Here is a 13,643-nt window from a genome sequence, read left to right as displayed (position 1 = left end):
ACCAAGATGTCCCTGTGCAGAACACGAGGACAGTGGCTGAGAGAAAGGAGGATGGAAAGCGTCCTGGAGGCAGTGACCAAGCACCTGAGTCTCAAAGGCCAAAAGGGAATGAGCCAGGCAAGGAATGGGACAGGCCCACAGAGTGGAGCCATATGGGCAGGGGCAGGGTATGGCCACCTTTTCTCCAAGTCTCAGGTCAAGATGGAGCTCAGCCAACACTAGGGGACTGTAGTGACCTGCCCTGCCATCTATGCCCTGCCTTGTCCTGCCCTAACCTCTGACCTGGCCTGTAGTAGGGTAACAATCCAGTGTGTGCCCCAAGGAAACCTGTGACACCCAGCAGTGTTGCAGACAGACAGACAGTACTCCAATTTAAGACTGAAGGACTGAGTCATAAGGGTCCAGTGGGCTGGGCCTGCTTCCTCTTCCTGCTGTTTCTGAGGGCAACTGTGTGCCCCAGTCATGTGGACACTAGGGAGCCCCTGAAAACTCAGCTTCTGCCCCTCTGTCCTAACCCCTTTTAGTCACAGATGTTATCTTTCTGGATTGGGGAGCCCCCAAGACATCGACTTACAATCTTGTTGTTGTTTGAGAATTGGGGAATTTCACATATGAATATGTGGTCTGATCAAATCCACTCTTCATCCCCTGAAAACCCTTCCCTCTTCCTAGCACATCCTCCCCAACTTCATGTGTTTTGTTCATTTGTTTGGGGGGTTTTGTTGTTTTGTTTTTTGAGACAGGGTTTCTTTGTGTTACTGTCTGGCTGTCCTGGAACACATTTTGTAAACCAGGTTGACTTGAACTTATAAGGATCTGCCTGCCTCTGCCTCCCAAGTGCTCAGATTAAAGGTATGTGCCACCATTGTCTGGTGTTTGTTGTTGTTGTTGTTGTTGTTGTTGTTGTTGTTGTTGTTCTTCTTCTTCTTCTTCTTCTTCTTCTTCTTCTTCTTCTCCTCCTCCTCCTCCTCCTCCTCCTCCTCCTCCTCCTCCTCCTCCTCCTCCTCCTCCTCCTTCTTCTTCTTAATACTGAGTCCACTTAGTGTGGCTAGTATGTGCATGGGTGTAGGGCTATCTACCGAAGCATGGCTAGTCTCCCTCTTCCAAAAGCCATCAATGGAAACCCTACTGTGGTCACTCTGCAAAACAAACATAGTAACAAATTGCCTGTTGGGTTCCTATCTTCTACCCAGGGGTTAGGGCCAGCTCTCAAAGAGGCTTGTTTTTGCAGCAGTGGTTAACACAGAGAACCCTGAACAAGTAAACCTCAAGGCTGTTAAAAGTCACATAGAATATCAAAAAAATGTGGATTTGCAAAGTAAAATTCAATGCACCTAGCCTGACAGTTGTCTGCATCCTGCCCTTTAGCAGGCATCTGTATCTCTCCATCGGCTTCTAACTGATGTCCAGTGGCTTTTCATTCTGATCGGGAATCAAAAGGAGACCCACTTAGCAGAGTTTCATACTGTGCAAACTAAACATGGTTTAGCAAGCCCTCGGTTTTGAAGACGAGCTTGGCCACATTTGGTTTAGTTTTTCTTGCATGTTAAATATGTGAGTTGCATGGGTCCTTAATCTGTCTGAGTTTCTGGATGCCTACAGTAGAGTTAATAAAGTCTACTTTGAGGTTGTTTTTTTTTGATGAAACTTACATGAAAATATAGGCAAGATGCTTGAGAAAGTGTTAGGTACTTAGCAACTGTACTGAGTAAAAACATCTTCAAATATCTCTGCTGTGACTGCCAGGGTCAACAGCCAAGGTGAAGGAAAAAATAGAGGGCAAAGTGGGATCTTGGCCTGCCTCCAACAGCACCATGTGCCCCCAACTCTGGGACTGCCATATCCTCTAACAAGCACTCTTGATTTGGCAGGGCATAGTCAACCAGAACAATGCCACTTGCTCTGCATACCTGTCTCCTCTGGCTATCTGCCAGTGTCCTCATGACTGCCCACACCATGAAGGACAGCACTGCTGAGTCTTCAATGAGCCCTCACCGAGGCCTGGCTCCCACCAACGTTGACTTTGCCTTCAACCTGTATCATCACCTATCGAACTTGGAGCCTCACAAAAATATCTTAATCTCCCCTGTGGGTGTCACAACGGCCTTGGCCATGATGTCCCTTGGCACATTGGGCCCCACAAAGACACAGCTTCTCCAAGACATTGGCTTCAACCTCACAGAGATATCTGAAGCTGAGATCTACCAGAAATTCCAGCAGCTCAGTCACCTTCTCAGCCAGTCAGACAGCAACTTGGAGATGAGCATGGGCAATTCCATGTTCCTCAACCAGAACCTGAAGCTGAAGGACTCGTTCTTAACAGACATTGCACCCTATTACAAGTCAGAGGCCGTGACCACCGATTTCAATGACTGGTCTAAAGCCAGCAAGCAGATCAACAAGAACGTTGAGAATAAGACACAGGGGAAAATCACACATGTGTTCTCAGACCAGGAGAGTCCAGCCGCCCTCATCCTGGTCAACTACATCTTCGTCAAAGGTACTGCTCTCCCCTCCCTCCTATCCTAATGAGATCCCACTCCACCACAGATCTCCCTAGTGCCCACAAAGCCATACCATACAAAATGGCCTAGAGTTCACAGCCAGCTCTGACCATGTCCTATCCCTGACAAATGCCAGTGTCTACCAGATTGGAAGTAGGATATCCACAGTGCTGTTCTTGAACACTTCCTGAAACACTTGTTAGAATTATAGATTCCAGAATTCATGGCTGCCTTCTGAAATAAGACATCCACAGGAAAGCCTAGCATGTGTGTTGTGTGCCCCTCCACCAACCTAACAAGACTTTTATGATCAAGTTGGTTAGTAGACACCTTGTTCCTGAGAATCAAATCTGAACTTCCGCTATAACACTGATTCTCAGCAGAAGCTGAGGTTCTCACCTTCCCAGGGACATTAGGCAACGTTGAGGAGCACTTTTTGAGGAGGGGTGAGATAGGATGAGCTATTGGTATCCAGTAAGTAGAGGCCAGGAAGGCTACTGGACATGCAACTCACAATGCTGTTCATAATGTACACACACACACACACACACACACACACACACACACACACACTCACTCATCTGACTATACCAAATTCCCCTCCTGTCCTTTGAGCATGCTTGCCTCCACAGAAGCCTGTGTGAGCCTCCTGATAGTACTGTAACAAGTTACTGTGGACAATGGCTGTATACATTTGTTATCTGCTAACTATAGAAGTCAGGACATTAGAATGGACCACACTGCTTGGGGCTGGCTCCTGAAGGACAGAAGTGGCTAAGGTTAGGCAGGTGTTGCAAGCAGACAAGCTTTGACTCAGTCTAAGGAATGACATTCTTTCTGTCAGAACTGACCAGTACCACAGTAAGAAAACAAGATGACTCCACCAGCTGAGAGGGAAGGGATCTGTGAGCCTGAAGGCATCCTGTATCCTGACTCTATACACAGAGAGCATCATTGTCTGGAATGTCCTCATTCCAAGTGGCAGAGGCACAAGCCTCCTCCAGGAACTGGCCAGACTTTTGAGATGGTTCATTTCTCCAAAGCAAGTTCCCCCCTCTTCCCACCAGAGACCATGAGTTCAAGGTTTGAGTTCTAGGACCACCAAAACTCTCAGCACTGAGACCCACCTCAGACCCAGAGGCCCAGTTAGAAATCTAACTTAAGTGGGGCCTAGCTGCAATCCAAAGCCCATGGTCCTTTTCCTCTCCCCTGGCCTGTATTTGGAGGCTAATCTCAAGCAGAGCTAATCCTCAACCACCAGAGAGCAGGGGACAGGGCAGGCTGCATAGCCCAGCACACTGCTGCTGCACCACTGTGTTGCATGCAGAATAGGCTTTAAGCTCCTGGGGATTATTGCGTCTTTCTGGAAATTGGGCAGCTCAAGCAGGGTATTCCTGGCCTGCAGCAGGCAGCTGCATGCCTTACCTTGTTTCTGCAGGATCGGTGGGTGTTCCGCTGCTTCACAAGAGGGTGTCCAGGCTTTGTTTTAATTCCCAGTCTATAAACCTAGTGATTGATAACCCCTCCCATCTATTCTCTTCCCTCACATCTTTCCAGGCATGTGGGAGCTTCCCTTAAACCCAGAAAATACCAGGGATGCGGACTTCCACGTGAACGAGACGAGCACTGTCAAGGTGCCCATGATGTTCCAATCAGGCAATATGGGTTATCTTCACGACTCAAAGATCCCCTGCCAGGTGGTAAAGATGAGATACTTGGGAAATGGAACTACCTTCTTCATCCTTCCAGACCAGGGCCAGATGGACACCGTCATTGCCGCGCTTAACAAGGACACAATTGAGAGGTGGGACACGCTTCTGAAAAAAAGGTAAAGCCTCCAGTCACCTTGTGGGTCTCTATAAGGTGTACGTTCTGGAAGACTTCTTCCTCTCCAAGATAGACCCCACAAGGCCTTACTGCTCCCCATAGGCTGTGAGCTGTAGCTGAAAGGTATACTTATATATCCATCTATCACAGAGGTCATTTGGGGCATAGCATACGTCTGATCCCCATTTCTTGTGAATTTCATAGTCATAGCCATCTTGTACATTATATTTTTATATCAATTACTTAGAGGGAACTCGCCAAGCACCAAGCTCCCCACTTTTCTCTTTTCTTAGCTGGTTCACTAGAAAGTGAATGTTAGTCTTTGGGGCCTCTGTAAAGAACAGAGCAAATGGCTGTTGCATCCTGGGCAACTGACCATCGTGGAAAGAATCATGGAGAAACAACTGTCCAGGTGCCCTGTGTGAGTCTATTGCTCTAGCTGCGTTACTTTCTTAAGCGCATATCTTTTAAGTGAGTTTATGCTTTTACATATGGATCCTGTGGTGTATGTGTGGTCTCACCTCCAGATGTGGCTCCTATTGCTACAATTTAAAATATCTCATTTTTAAATTCAGTACCAGGAATTAAACCTGAGGTCTCTGCATGATAAACTCACCACTGGGCTGTATTTCCAATACCTCCCGTTTAAAGGTGGGTTTACTCAGACTGGCCTTGAACTCATTTTTTATGCCAAGCAGTCTTTGGAGCTTCAATCTCCTGCTGTGGGGTCTGCAGTAGCTGAGATTAAAGATTACCACAAGGGCTGGAGAGATGGCTCAGCTGTTAAAGGCTAGGCTCATAACCAAAAATATAAAGATTACCACAAGGCTCAGGCTCATTTCTTGGGTATCATGCAAATGTCTTTAGCAACCATAACCTCCTCTCCTTGTTCACAACTTTTAACGTGTTCTTCTTCTAACCAGATTGTCCCTTTTTTTTTTTTTTTTTTTTTGAGATCCTTCCACTCTGCATTTTTGTTCTCGGTTCTCACTGTAGATCTGATCAAAGCCAACAGAACCCATGGCATGATACTGGATGCCTCGAAATCTCCTATGCTTTGTGAATTTATTCGTTACATTTAGATCCAGGCCCCACGCAGGTCTCAGGAAATGGACAAAGTGCGGATAACTTGATTGTCAGAATGCAACACGAACTTCCTCTTGCTCAGTTCCCTACCCAGCTCTCATCCTCACTTAAAACTTCATGACCACCTTACTGTCTACATAGGACCATCAGCGTTTTGCTCTTCTGAGCCCCCTCCCTAATTACATGTTAGGCTCCTTTTTACAGAATTCCAGACCTTCTCTAGCCATACCTCCAAGCATTTCCAGTTCCTCAAGCCAGTTCTCAAGACTTCTGAACCACACTGTCAGGTATTCACAGAAACCAATCCCATTCCTGGTACCAGGAATGAGATATGTTAGTTTTTGTTTGTGTTATTTCATTCTTCATTGCTGTTGTGAGTACCTGAGAGAAACATTGAAAGAGACAGAAAGATGTCTTTTTCTCTAGAGATTCAAAGGCTTCAGTCCATAGTAACTTGGCTCTGTTGATTCTGGGCCCATCTATGGTGAAGCAGAACACTGGCTCCCTTTTGCCCCCTTTGCACAGTCAGGACACCCAACCCACATTTAGGAAGGGTCCTCCCTCTGCAATTAACCTCTCTGGAAACACCCTCACAAACACACTCAAAAGTGCATCTCCTACCTGGTTCTAAAATCCAATCAATTATGAAGATTAATCATCACAAGTCCACCCCTTTGACAACTTCATACTCAAAAAAAACATCATTTTTAAACTATCACACCCAACTGCTGGCCCCTACAGGTGCATGGCCATCTCATAATGCAAAATGAATTTACTTCTTTAAAAATTAAGTAGGCTTAACAATACTGACACTGTTCAAAAGTAAAAAGTTTCTTTTGAGACTCAAGGCAATATCTTGACTGTAAGTTCCTGTAAAATAAGAAACCAGTCTACATACTTCCAATATACACAGAATAAAATTTCCAATTATAAACGGGTGGATTGGGAGAGGGGAGACAGACCAAAGCAGGACTGAAATCCAAAAGGACAAAAGCAACATCCTGCAGTTTCATGTCTTGTAGCTAGAGTTTTCCTGCCTGGCCCACAGTCAGGACAAATCTCTCTTACCCGCCAGTCCCACAGTTGCTCAGACCCAACCAAGAAAGCATACAGAAACTTATATTGCTTATAAATTGTATGGCCGTGGCAGGCTGTTTGTTATCTACCTTTTCTATCTTAAATTAACCCATTTCTGTTAGTCTATACTTTGCCACATGGCTCGTGGTTTACCGATGTCTTTACATGTTGCTTCTCCTGGCGGCGGCTGGTGGTGTCTCCCTCCAGCCTTCTACTTCCCAGAATTCTCTTCTCTCTTGTCCCGCCTATACTTCCTGCCTGGCCACTGGCCAATCAGAACTTTATTTACACAGAGCGATATCCACAGCACTTCCCCTTTTCTTTTTTTTTTTTAAAGGAAGGTTTTAACTTTTACATAGTACAATTACATATAACAAACAATTATCAAGCAAGAATTACAGTTACAATATTAAAGAAGATATCCTATCTATCTTATATTTGTGAGTCTAAGGTTTTATATCTAACTTATCTTTTATCATAACTGAGGAAATTATAACTATCTAGTCTTCAACCACATCAAAGACCTCAGAAGGATATAATATTACCTGAAAACCGGGAGAAGGATGTAAGCATTTTTCAGGAGTCTTGCAAGGGTAGACAGAGACAGCTGGCAGCCTGGACAGTCACCTAATGTTCCTTTGTAAAGTTGGGGCATTTGTCTTCAGCCCACAGGGCTAGAGTCTCTTGGTCACTTCTCTCAATGTCCTGTAGAATGTCTGGCAGTTTCCTCTGCGAAGCAGGAACCTGAAGGACCATTTTGTCAAACAAAGTTTAGTGGTCACCTTTCTATGGGTCCTGCATGTCCAGTTGATCAAGCAGTCCAGGCAAGAACAGTTTCTTGCCCAAATGGCTATTTTTGCCAAGGTGAAGATAAGATATGAAGTATCTTCAATGCCCATCCTTGTCTCTGAAGTAAATTGGTGCTGCCAGGAGCAGACATGTCTCACTGTCCAGAAAGTCTAAATTTTAAATGCCATATTCTGTAGACCTTTGAAGTGTTTGAAGATTACCTGTCTATCTGAAATATCTCTGTGTATACCTAGAAGACTTAACTAACATGGCTATGAGTATGATTATCATAGATGACCAGTTATTAATCTATTTTTAATTATCCATTACAATTTAAATGAGCTATACAAACATAATACCTTAAACATGATTAGAAATATACACACAGTATAACAAAATTAACTTTAAGTTTGTATCAATAGACTAAAATCTATACCAATGTAAAACATTTTAAACAAGTTGTTGCTCTTTAGAAATTCCTTAATCTATCCTTTCATCCTATTATATCTGTATCATATCCCCTTTTCTTCTTTAGAAAGAGATCTCATTTATAATCAACCTGCATTAAAGAAAAATATTGGTTTTTCTCTGTCCCACACCAGAGGGCTCTTCTGATTTGGGACATAAAAATCTCTTAACCTTTTCTTTTAGCAATATGTCTGGGTTTAGAGAAGGAGTGAGCCAATTCCATCTCCAAAGCCAGCTTGATAATTTTGGGAATGTGGGCGTAGTTTCTCTTACTACTTCCTGCTGGAGGGGGGCTCTGTATCTTATGGGGACACAAAGAAAATTTTAGGATTATGGAGTAGTCCATTAGGGTGAACCTCTGAGCCAGTTGCTTTGAAAGCATTCTGGATGTTGGATCATCTGGACCACTGTGTCATCGGAGACCTTTCAGGTGGTCTTGGCTGATCAAACCTGATATATCTTAATCTGGAACAAATCCACAGCCTCTGGCTTTCTGTGGAAACAAAAGCAGAGACTCCTTTCCAAAGCAACATATCCTTATATCCAAATTTTGAAGTCAAGGTACCTTTAAAATTTACATTTTTGTTTAACTCAACAGCTTTTACGATCAAGTCTTTTTCTGTAGTTAAAAATTCCAAAGACAACATAAACCAGATTCTCTGTGTAATATCCATCTTTGTAAGACTGAAATACCGCTGTGGCTGCTGGCTCCGCCCACCTCAGCTTCCCAACATGGCGGTGGTACAGTTTACCGCCAGCTCTGGGTCTGGAGCCATGTGTACCATCAACTATCAGAAGCAGTTCTATCAAAGCAGTGCATAGCCCAGAAACCTTTTTTTTTTTTTTTTTAAACTAGCAAAGGCTAAATCTACCATGCAGCAGAGTAAAGTGCCGCTTGTAGACTCCTCATTCCCGCCGCACTGCAGGTCAGACGCACATGCCAGGAACCTGCCATAGTAGCTCAAACCAGCAGGCTGCCACTAACTTAAGAAAGACAACTAGGAAGCTGTTTTTAGCTCTGGTTTAGAATCTTTTTTCTCAGGTTTTAGGTGGAAATTCTTGCCAACACGTTGGACGCCATTTGTAGCTAGAGTTTTCCTGCCTGGCCCACAGTCAGGACAAATCTCTCTTACCCGCCAGTCCCACAGTCGCTCAGACCCAACCAAGAAAGCACACAGAAACTTATATTGCTTATAAACTGTATGGCCGTGGCAGGCTGTTTGTTATCTACCTTTTCTTACCGGTGTCTTTACATGTTGCTTCTCCTGGCGGCGGCTGGCGGTGTCTCCCTCCAGCCTTCTACTTCCCAGAATTCTCTTCTCTCTTGTCCCACCTATACTTCCTGCCTGGCCACTGGCCAATCAGAACTTTATTTACACAGAGCGATATCCACAGCAATGTCTGGGCCTCTTGGTGGCCTCAGCTTGTGCTTCCCTTTTGCTGCCTGTAGATGATGTGGTCTCTCTCCTGGGCTGATTCCACTTCACATCTGCAATTATCCTTGATAGTCACCAGACAGCCCTGTCACATCCAACATCCTGGAATCTCCATGGCAACTTAGGCTTCACCTTCACATAGCCTGCTCAGGAACTCCGCATGAGAAACCTATACTATACGTTGTTTGGCCTCAGAGACTTCCTGGAAATCTGGTGCCAGCTTATTGCATCTTTCATGCCTATCAAATTTCCCAATGTGGGTGATGCCAAGTTCTACTGCTAGCTTGAGATGTCACCCCTCAGATCACAAATGCAGTAGCCTCTATATGCAGCAATTTTCTTACAGGTACCTTGGAGGCTCTATCATTTCAGGTGCTAGCCTTTCAAATGGGTCTTTGGCGCTCTTGATGAGTAAGTAGGAACTTGCACTCAGGGCTCTTTGCTTGCTGTCCCTGTTTTCACTAACAATGTCAATCTCTTTAACAATAATATGGTCAGTTTATCTAAACCCATTCTGTCCTCAACTTCAACCAGCATTAAGTTCCTTTCCTCACCAAACTATACATTTTTCACACCTTTCTGCTCCAACTTTCTGATACCTCTTCCTGTAAATCCGGGTAAATTCAGTCAGTAATAACAGTACCACAACTTGGATAACGTTTTCTTGAAATTTCCCCTGCAAAACAACTTAGTCCACTACTTCTGAACTCATCCTCATCCAAGCTTTTAGGACATGGACAGAACACAACCACACTTTCCACATAATGTAAACTGGATGGCCTGCAGCCTGGCTGTTGTCAATAGTCTGTCTTTCAAGATGAAACCTTGTAATCCAGGACTTCACTGCCTGCATTTCTATTAGCAATCTGACTTGCACGCTCTTACCAGATCTTACTATCAAACTCTAGGGTTTATCTAGACCACAGGCTCAAATTTTACTAAATTCCTCGTCAAAACCATTTCCAAAGGTTTACAAACCAGGTAGTCCTAGGAACAACCCCTTTCTGGTACCAATTTTCTGTATTAGTTTTATCATTGCTGTGACAGATACTCAACAGAAGCAATTTAATGGAAGGCAGTTTTTATTTTGGGTTCTGGGTTAAGAGAGGATTCAGTCAGCCCATTGTGATGGAAAGGTATGATGGCAGGAAAGTGAGATAACTGGTCGGTCATATTGCATCGATAGTCAAGAAACAGTAAGATCAAATGCTTGTGCTTATCAGGCCTCTCTGCTCCTTTTTCCCTTGTGTTTTTATATATTAAAGAAAATTTATTAGATTGGTTTATACACCACTGTAGTCCAGGTAGTCCAACAATAGAAGTCTTGCCCTGGTTGAGAAAACAAAAACAAAAAAAAACACAGGAGTTTCTCAATCCATTATGCTGGATGGCTCATCATTCTAAATATGATGCTGAAGACCTAGGGAATTCTTGTAGAGTAGTTGGTCTTCATTCCATAGTAGAAGTCTGAAAAACTGGATTCTGGTGGCAGCTAAAGATGACAGAAGCAGCTGTGGTGGCAGCAATAGAGCAGGTGAAAGGTCAGATGAATTTGCCAGCAAGACATGAAAACAAGCAGAAGCTTCTCCCTCTGATTTCCCTTCTCCCCATCTCATAGCAGAACTCAGGCCATTTAGGATGGGTCCTCCCTCCTCTGTTAAACCTCTCTGGAAATGCTTTCATATATATGTCTGAAAGTGTGTCTTCTACGTGATTCTAAAGTCCAGTCATTTGAAAATAAAGATCTACCATCAGAGGTCTTAACAGCACATAGGCTGAACCAGCTGTGATAAGGACATTAGCAGAGGGGGCAAGACTTGGCTATTGGGGCATAGAATAATTTGTGTAGGTTGGCCAGGACTACTACTTCTGACCAGGAGTTCTCTCTACACTCTTATTCTCCCTTCTTCAGAGACCATAAAGACTAATCAACAGTCCAGCTATATCACAGACATAATCAGCTCAAAGGAATCATCCAGAAAAAAATATGAATTTAGGTAATTCAAAAACCTAGAGAAGAAGCTTACATATGAAGAAGAGATCATTCCTGCTTTTTGCCCTTCCTGTCATCCCTAGTGAGTGAGTCAGCCTGTTGCTACAAGTGCTGAAGAGATCTGTCTAGGAAAGGATATGCTGCTCTCTACCACAAGGCCTAGCCTTGGACCCTCTAACTTCTTCTGCTTCACCTTGAGCAGATGGGTGAACCTGTACATCCCCAAGTTCTCCATGTCTGGTACCTATGACCTTGAAGAGGCACTGGCAGGCATGGGTATTACAGATTTGTTCACCAGCCAATCAGCTTTCTCAAACATCACCAAGAATTTTCCACTAAAGCCATTAAAGGTAAGTATCTTGGGAGCTTTTTCTCCAAAATTTACACTAAAAATCTTAACAGAAAGCAACACAGCCCATTTGTGAATGGTTCTGCAGATCCCAAGCTGAAAACCCCAGGACTAAGCCCCATCAACCACAGTTCAATAAACAGAGGCTCAGCAAGAAAACAACCACACAGAAAGCTCATGACAAGGGAGAGTCACAGCCCAGGCATCTACCCAACCATGAAGCCTCACAAGAGAGGGAACACTGGAAAACAAAGTTGTCATGGCAGAAATGAGAGCAGCCCCTGGCAAAAAGAAATAGAAGACACAGTAATGGTCCTCCTTAGCAACACATTGTGCCTTCTACTCAATTGCATGCCTTAGCCTTCAGCTTGATGTTTTCAATTCATAAATTCATTCAGAAAATTTTGATTGAAGACCTACTATGTGTCCAAGCCTGTGCTGGGATCCAGATATTTTTCCATTACTCAGATGTAGACACTGTCCTTAAAACACAAGGGCCCTGGGTGGTGCATGGAAGCCTTACTTAGTGAAATGTGAGTTCAGTAAATGGGCTGTGTGGATGAGTAAAGCCATTGAGGAAGCTAAACCACACAGAAGCCTCCTTTTACCACTTTTTTTTCTTTTGGAAAAACATGAAAGGGATTTTTTTCCCCAGTATAGCTATACTAGAAATACCAAAGGATTGAATGTTCTAAGGCCCCAAAGCACACTGACCACTGACTGAAGCTTCAAGTTTATATAGAGAAGGGAGACATTACCCCAACTGCTCAGGGGAATCCTTAACCCAGGAAAGGCAGAGAGCTTGACATGGTCATGGAGCCAGCAAAAACAAACAGCAACAAAAACAGTTGGATGTCTGACTTTGGGTCAAAATCTCAAATCCTCAAGATTCACCACAGAGGTCCCAGTCCCAGCTCAGCCTCTGCCTGGCTGCAGGAGCCTATCGCAGGGACACTCAGGGACCTTCAGACTTGCTGAGAAGTGGAGTTGATGAGACCCCACCACCACCAAGGTGTACTGGGAATACATTGACTGTCACCTATTGTTTAGTTGCTGGGTGGGATCTGCCAGCCATTTAGCTGTCTTCAGAATTCCATCTAATTTTAATCATTAAAAGGAGCACAGCAACAGCAAAAGACTTGCCTTTCTACTTCAGCCTGGACTTTCCTAGGCAGAGTAGGCAAAATACTCCATAGAAGTTCAACTCTGCTGTTTCCATAGTGAAGTGGGCAGCGTGAAGGGTCTTGAAGCCTGGGGTCTGGTAAGTCCAGCCCAGGGTACACCAGGAGACCTGGTTCCTTTAACTTATGTGTGGTGCGTGCAGCCTGCTAGTCTAACAGGGAGGCAGTTTGGGGCATCCTGGCTGCTTCACCTTCCATGGATGCAATGTCCATGTGATGAGTTGTGGACAGTTCCTTCCTCATGACAAGGACTCATTTCCCACCTCTGATGTGTTTCTCACAGGTGGTCCACAAGGCCATGCTGCAGCTGGATGAGACGGGTGGACTGCATGTTGCCACCACAGAGGCTTCCCCGGTATCTGAACCACTCACCATCAACTTCAACAGGCCCTTCATAGTCCTAATGTTCGACAACTTCACATGGAGCAGCCTATTGTTTGGCAAAATCATGAATCCACCCTAAGCTCATGCCCTGAGATGCCATGGTACCACCTGACTTTGGGAGGGCATAAAAGCCTTTCCCCAGTCTTCTCCAGGTTCTCTCCAACCCAACCAAGTATCCCTACCTTTAGATATTTTGTAATGAATAACAGTTGAGAAGGGACCACTGAGAAAAAGGAAAGAGTTATTAAAGGATGTTTTTGCAAACTCTGGAGTGCCTGGGTAGTTGCATTCTGATGAGGGTTCCCTTCTCAATTTATACACAGGTAGTGCCTTCTCACTGTCCTCACATGGAGGGATGAGCAGAGAGGACTCTCTAGGGTCTTTCATAGGGACGGGAGAACAGCAAAGGGTACGAAAACCAGGTGCACTGGGAGCCCTGGAGTGGACACTAAACCAGAAAAGGTGGGGCAATCGAGATTTGAATGAGTGGATATTACCAACACAATGCAGTCTCCCTATGAACTGTCTGGGTTTGATGGTTACATGGGT

General features: G+C 44.4%; 1 protein-coding gene across 1 annotated transcript; it reads left to right on the top strand.

The window, feature by feature from the left end:
• Window positions 1–1,890: 1,890 nt before the first annotated feature.
• Window positions 1,891–13,173, top strand: Serpina6 (serpin family A member 6). The gene is made up of 4 exons (XM_036205652.1): window positions 1,891–2,500; window positions 4,062–4,332; window positions 11,383–11,530; window positions 12,994–13,173. Exons 1-4 carry the CDS (start codon window positions 1,891–1,893, stop codon window positions 13,171–13,173), a joined length of 1,209 nt encoding a protein of 402 aa, XP_036061545.1.
• The last annotated feature ends 470 nt before the right edge of the window (window positions 13,174–13,643 follow it).

The sequence above is a fragment of the Onychomys torridus genome, chromosome 14, assembly GCF_903995425.1.
Source record: "Onychomys torridus chromosome 14, mOncTor1.1, whole genome shotgun sequence".
In the NCBI taxonomy this organism is placed as follows: Eukaryota; Metazoa; Chordata; class Mammalia; order Rodentia; family Cricetidae; genus Onychomys; species Onychomys torridus.
This window is presented reverse-complemented; position numbering and strand designations above follow the sequence as displayed.

Coding starts and splice junctions, on each gene's coding strand:
- Serpina6 (XM_036205652.1), top strand. CDS start 1,891: ATGCCACTTGCTCTGCATACCTGTCTCCTCTGGCTATCTGCCAGTGTC. Junction 4,333..11,382: donor GACACGCTTCTGAAAAAAAG/GTAAAGCCTCCA, acceptor CACCTTGAGCAG/ATGGGTGAACCTGTACATCC. Junction 11,531..12,993: donor TTCCACTAAAGCCATTAAAG/GTAAGTATCTTG, acceptor TGTTTCTCACAG/GTGGTCCACAAGGCCATGCT.